The 6,389-nt window shown below is 39.0% G+C and overlaps 1 protein-coding gene across 1 annotated transcript in view; it reads right to left on the minus strand.

Moving 5' to 3' along the window:
- LOC109831494 (protein FREE1) overlaps nt 1-5,011 on the minus strand; it is a 17,532-nt gene extending 12,521 nt beyond the window's left edge. Inside the window, 2 exon segments of the mRNA XM_020398828.1 lie at nt 4,048-4,515; nt 4,517-5,011. Coding sequence (XP_020254417.1) covers nt 4,048-4,515; nt 4,517-4,849 — 801 coding nt within the window. The 5' untranslated portion in view covers nt 4,850-5,011.

Below are 6,389 nucleotides of genomic sequence, written 5' to 3' on the forward strand. Positions count from 1 at the left end.
ATTTTTACAAGAGGCAATTTCACCAGCACATGTTTGGAATCTATTTTAGTTAAGTACTGCGTATAGTATATTGCCCAATTATAGACTTTGAGTCCCATGCCTACCATGCAAATGGTACTTCTAATATTCTGAGTATCTGAGATATTCTAAACCAAACTAAATCGTGCTCTATTATTGATGTTGAAAGTATATCTTCCAATTAACAAGAGTGGATCATGAGGATAATAGGAAATAGGCACTGTCTTTGTTTATTGTTCAATAATAATTTTGACTATGACTGGGTATTTGCAAATGCAAACTGTAAAGTTGTCCATGGACAACATGGCATACAAAACAGGGATCCAATTATTAAAATGTCTGAGAATAAAATGATCCACTGTCCTCTATAACTTGTTAAATTTCAGAGATTATTAGCGGATTTCTACAGCATGATTCACTGGATTTAAAATCTCAGTTCCGATAGTTTGGACCCAAAGTATCAGTATATGTAATATGTCAATCTAGTTAAAAATTTTATTCAATGATTCAATTCTTATTTCTCCCATATATAATTTTATCATATCAACCTTTGTTACTTTAAATCTAAGATTTCCTCCTGCAGTGGCAGTTAAGTATCTGGTACTCTTCCAATTAACGAGAGTGGATCATGAGGATAATAGGAAATAGGCACTGTCTTTGTTTATTGTTCAATAATAATTTTGACTATGACTGGGTATTTGCAAATGCAAACTGTAAAGTTGTCCATGGACAACATGGCATACAAAACAGGGATCCAATTATTGAAATGTCTGAGAATAAAATGATCCACTGTCCTCTATAACTTGTTAAATTTCAGAGATTATTAGCGGATTTCTACAGCATGATTCACTGGATTTAAAATCTCAGTTCCGATAGTTTGGACCCAAAGTATCAGTATATGTAATATGTCAATCTAGTTAAAATTTTTATTCAATGATTCAATTCTTATTTCTCCCATATATAATTTTATCATATCAACCTTTGTTACTTTAAATCTAAGATTTCCTCCTGCAGTGGCAGTTAAGTATCTGGTACTCTAAATTGGATCAAACCACTATACTTAAAATCTGATGCAGTCGTTACATGTCAATATTGGTATATACTTAAACCTTGATGATGATGATCTTCATGAATTCTAGTATGCACTATGCACTGTCACCAAATCCACATTTTTTCAGAATCCCATATTCAGTACCCAATGGCAAAGATATACATCACTAGATCATTCAATTCCACAGAGGGTCACCAAAGCTACATCATGTTATAACTAAACTTTCTACCAAGGGACAAAACAATAACTCCATACAGAACTCATATTAATGCAATTTTGATATAGCCACAGAAAGGTCCTTTGCAATATCAGGGTGACTACGTATACGCATTGGCTATGTTTCTGGCTAAATATACCTCAGGTTGCAAAACTGATCTGAAATACCTTTTTAGCCTTTTCCTCTAACCTAGCCACTCGGAGACTATGTTTTCAGTTATTCATAACTTTGAACAGCAAAGTTCCAACATACTTTTGACTTTTAACTTTGCTAAAAAATCAAGATTTTCTTACTTGATCCCCGACATCATGGATTCAGTGACAGCTTCGATAGAATATGTACTTAAATGTTCCATTTGATACAAATTTTATAATCAATTTAAGCACCTAGGAAAAATAAATATTCCTAAATCATAGTAATACCAAGGGTGGGGGGACAAGATTTAAAGAAAGTTTAGCTTTGTTTACAATGCAACATCTCAAAGGCTAGTTGGTTGGTAGGTGTACATTGCCATGTACAACATGGCAGACATTTCACTTAAGCCTATATCAAAAACTATTTCACCCAGCTTAATAAGCCATCTTGACTAATCAACTCTTGATAATGCAAGTACCAGTTGCAGGAAATTCAAACCATTTATAACAAAATTATCAGAATCTTTAGGACGAGCTAAAGTTGAATGAACCTTAATGGCCTATTTGGGAGATCACTAAGGGGAGGGAAGGAAGGCTAAACTTCTCTTGCCTTCCTCTCCTTTACTCTTCAATTTGGGGGATAAGATTTTAGTGCAAATTTTCTCTAAGTTCCCTCCTCTACCCTCCGAATGGAACTCCCAAACAAGGTTAAATTCATATTTCCCTTCCCCTTCCATCCTCTGCCCTCCATCCAAACACAACATAAAACTGGCATCAAGATAACATGAACATATAGAATCTCAATGCCATGCCATATCAATTAAGAATTAGAATATTTAGAGTTACGAAATAAATGATAGAAAATACCAGTTTTCCCTTGTACGTTTGTATCCATTCCAACAACAATTTGAACTAGGAATTACACCTCCACATGGTGATATAATATAGGCACAACCATTGGCCAACCTTCCCACTGAAGATGAAAACACAGAACTTCCATAATGATCAAATTTCAACCGAGAAGGAAATTCAAATAAGCCAGTCACGAAACCTCAGTTCCAAAACTACCACGTGTTCAACATCTGCTAATCAAAAGCATAATCCCACTTGTTTCCCATCATTGGAGTCTGCACTGACCCCAAAGTTTTCTTGAATCTATATCTACCTACAGAATTGTCACTTAAAAGCCCTAGAACCTAGCATGATATCATTTTGGAATCCATAAGAATAGCATCTGGATATGGGTTAGTAGGGAGGGAGAAAGAGCAACAGCTTTAAGTTAAAGGAAATTATAAGGGTAATCTGGCTGCTGGATGAAGCAATAAGTTGTTGGAGAAGTTGGCACTTGGCAAGAAAGAGAGAAGACTGATTCATAAACCATATGGAGTGCATACAACAAAACTCCAAGTGAGAACTAATCAATCAAGTTGTTTGCATTGTGAAATTATTGCATCATCCTCCACTTCAGTTGTATTTTACAGTCTATGCCAATATTCAATAGTCAGCAAAGTTTTGCCCTTCTAAGTGTCACCAGTTAAAATCTAGTAACGTGAGTACTTTGAAATTCTATTTCATCCATATTAGTTACCCACATGCACACGCATGATGTGCGTACATATGGAATACCACTTCACAGACACGTGGAGCACTGCTTGGTGGTTTGCAACCAGTTCCCAAATCAGGACTGTTCGTTGTATGAGGTACTGAATGTTTGTAGGTTTATGATTGAGTTCCTGGGTATCTGTAAAAGTATTAGCAAGTTGAGGAAGCATGAAAAGTGATTTAGCAGATGGTAATTTGGTGCCATGATCAATATTGAAAAGTTCAAAATTTAAATCCAATGTGAAAGTAATTAAGAAAGTTTAGGTATTTATAGGGATAATCAAGGGAAAGATAGGTCACATGTTTCATTAAGACATACATATAAGTAATATCAATGTTTTAAAAAGCCTCCGCCTAGCCCGCCTATGCCTAGGCGTCCTCCTAGGCCTAGGCGGTACCTAGGCCGGCTGCTTAGCGCCTAGCACCGAGGTGGTTCTTACGTTGGCACGTGGTTTTTGGGAGCGCCTAGGAAAGCATGGGCTGCTTACATGGACTGCATTCTTTAGGCTTTGATCATGATTTATTCCGTTGCAGTCTTCATGTCCTCCAACCCCTCCAAACTCTTCCAGCTTCCAACTATGAACACCTCTAACTCCTCCGACTTTGAGTAAAATCTCCTCCCCTACCACTTAACGATGAAAGAAATCTGCCTAGGCTTCAGTCCGACGCCTAAGCTTTCTATAATATAAGCATTTACTATTAATTATTGTAATTAAAAAAATAAAAATAGGAAAATTGCCCAGGCTCCTGCCTAGGAGCTAGGCATCGGGTCGAACACCTAGGCCGCACCTAGGCCGCCTAGAGCTTTCTGTAACCTTGAGTAATATAGTTAGAAATGAATCAACAATCAAAATATACTTGCAGAAAAGCAAACCAAAATGAGGACTTTACACTTTAACAGGATAAGACATTTATTTAACTGCCTCGGTGAATTCAAAATTTGATCTTTCTTCTCGAAACTAATCAAAGCCAAATTTATGGTTCCAGTTGAACTCGCAAGATAATAATTTGAGTTTATACCAAACCTGGCAGAGGACGTCTGTGGTAGTAATGCTTGTCCCTTCAGGCAGCAGCTTCACCCTGAACTTCTGCACCCCATGCTTCACATCCTGCTGACTATCCATCTTCGGCACCGCCCTCACAATCTTCGCCTGTTCCTTCGCACCAGACGTGGGCCCGGATCCAAGAGACCTCCCATAGTCGTCAAACCTCAACCCAGAACCCGACGAAGAAGAAGACAACCTACTAAACCCTCCGGTCCCTCTAGCACCATAAGGCTCCTCCTTCCCCCCACTGTAAGCATAAACCCCATCCCCAAACCCATCGCCACCAGTCTCAGGGACAAACCCGTACCTAGCGGTAGAACTATCATTGAGATAGCCACTACCCTGATCAAACCTCGCAGGATTCCCATAAGGGTTCTCATATGGAGGGTACGACGGTGGATTAGGGTTAGGGTTTGGCAGCGGGGCGTAGCCTGAGGCGGGCTGGTGAGGGCTGCTGAAGATGGGGGTAAGGCGCTGGCGCCGGTTCCTGAGGATTGAAAGAGGGCTGAGATTGGGGGAATTGGGGTTGAGCGTAAGAGGGAGCTGAAGGGGGGAGATTGGGGACAGGATCGGGATTCTGGGGATAAGAGGAATAAGTAGAGGAGGGGAACTCCGATGGGGGATGCTGGGAATAAGGAGGGGCGGAAGCGAAGGGAGGCTGGATCAGATTGGAAGGGGCGAATTCGGTGGGGTTTGAGGGAGGATTAGGGTTAGGGCTCGGGAGAGGGGTTGGATGGTGGTAGGGGTAGTATTGGGAGCTGTAATCGCTTCCTTGACGCATGATTTTGGGTTGGAATTGGGGGAGATTAGGGTTAGGGTTTGGGAGATGAAGTGGGAGGCAGAGGAGGAGGAAGAAGACGAGAGAGAGGGAGAGAGCGCGTGTGTTTTTCGGTCACCGACCTGCCTTTTACTCCGTCTCCTTTTGCAAATGAGCACACACCTGTTCGGGTTCTTTGTTTTGCTTTTCGTAGAAGTCTGTACGTATGGCATTTTTTTATTTTTTTTATTGAAGGCATGTTTTCCTTTTTTTTTTTTCTTAGGGAAGGACAAATTTTCAAAACCACCCTCTTTAGCTATTTATTTGCAAAAAACGACCCCTTTTGAAAATAATTAAAAAAACCGACTTGTTTTCAGCCCAGCGCTGAAAACAGGTCGGTTTTTGTAAAAACTTTTCTGAAACATCACGGGAGTTCAACTCCCGTGAAGTTTATCGAGAAATTAAACTTCACGGGAGTTGAACTCCCGTGAAGCTTAATTTGTTGTTAAATCTTCACGGGAGTTCAACTCCCGTGAAGATTTGGCCAAGATCCCGACCCCATTTCACACGAACCCTAACTCCCTCTTTCTCATTCGCCGCCGCCCCAGCTCCCGTGAACCGCCGCCCAGTTCGATCCCGACCGTCGCCGCCCAGCTTCCGACCGCCGCCGCCGGAGATTCTGTCCGCCGTCAGATCTCAGTCTCAAGGAAAAAAAAGGTAAAATCTTTCTAAAAAAATTTATACTCCCTAATTTTTGTATACTCTTACTATTTGATTGTGATTTCATATAAAAATCTAGATTTTAGAATTTAATTCACAATTATTTACGAATTTTGTGAAGAAATGTGAAAATTAGAGGGGAAATTATCAATAAATATGAAAATTAGAGGGGAAATTATCAATAATTTTGTGAAATTTGTGAAGAATTAGTGTGGAAATTATCAATAATTTTGTGGAATTAGTGTGGAAATTTCACAATTATTTACGAATTTTGTGAGAAAGTGTGAAAATTAGAGGGGAAATTATCAATAAAATGTGAAAAATAGAGGGGAAATTATCAATAATTTTGTGAAATTTGTGAAGAATTAGTTTGGAAATTATCAAGAATTTTTGTGGAATTAGTGGGGAAATTATCAATAATTTTGTGAAATTAGAGGGGAAATTATCAATAATGTTGTGGATTATTTACGAATTTTGTGAAGAAAAATCAAATAATTTTGTGTATTTATTTGGCTTTTCGTGTAATATTGATCTTGAATTTTTCACTCTGATGAATGATCGAATTGTAATTCTCTGTTCTTATGATGGGAAGATTAATTACCTCGAAAATAATATGCCCGTTTATGAAGGAGGCACGACGAGACCGTTGTTCATAACAAAATTGTGTACTTTCGATGAGTTGGTTAATGAATTACACAAACTTACATTAACTAACTCACGTGAGTATCACCTCAGTGTGGTTTGCAATTATCCTGTTGTGGGGAACAGAACAAGTGGCATTCAAATATCAAGTGACTACGATATGGGTCTCATTCATGTCTTACACGACGAGAAGCGTTCGGTC

This window comes from Asparagus officinalis, chromosome 2 (assembly GCF_001876935.1).
Source record: "Asparagus officinalis chromosome 2, Aspof.V1, whole genome shotgun sequence".
Taxonomy (NCBI): Eukaryota; Viridiplantae; Streptophyta; class Magnoliopsida; order Asparagales; family Asparagaceae; genus Asparagus; species Asparagus officinalis.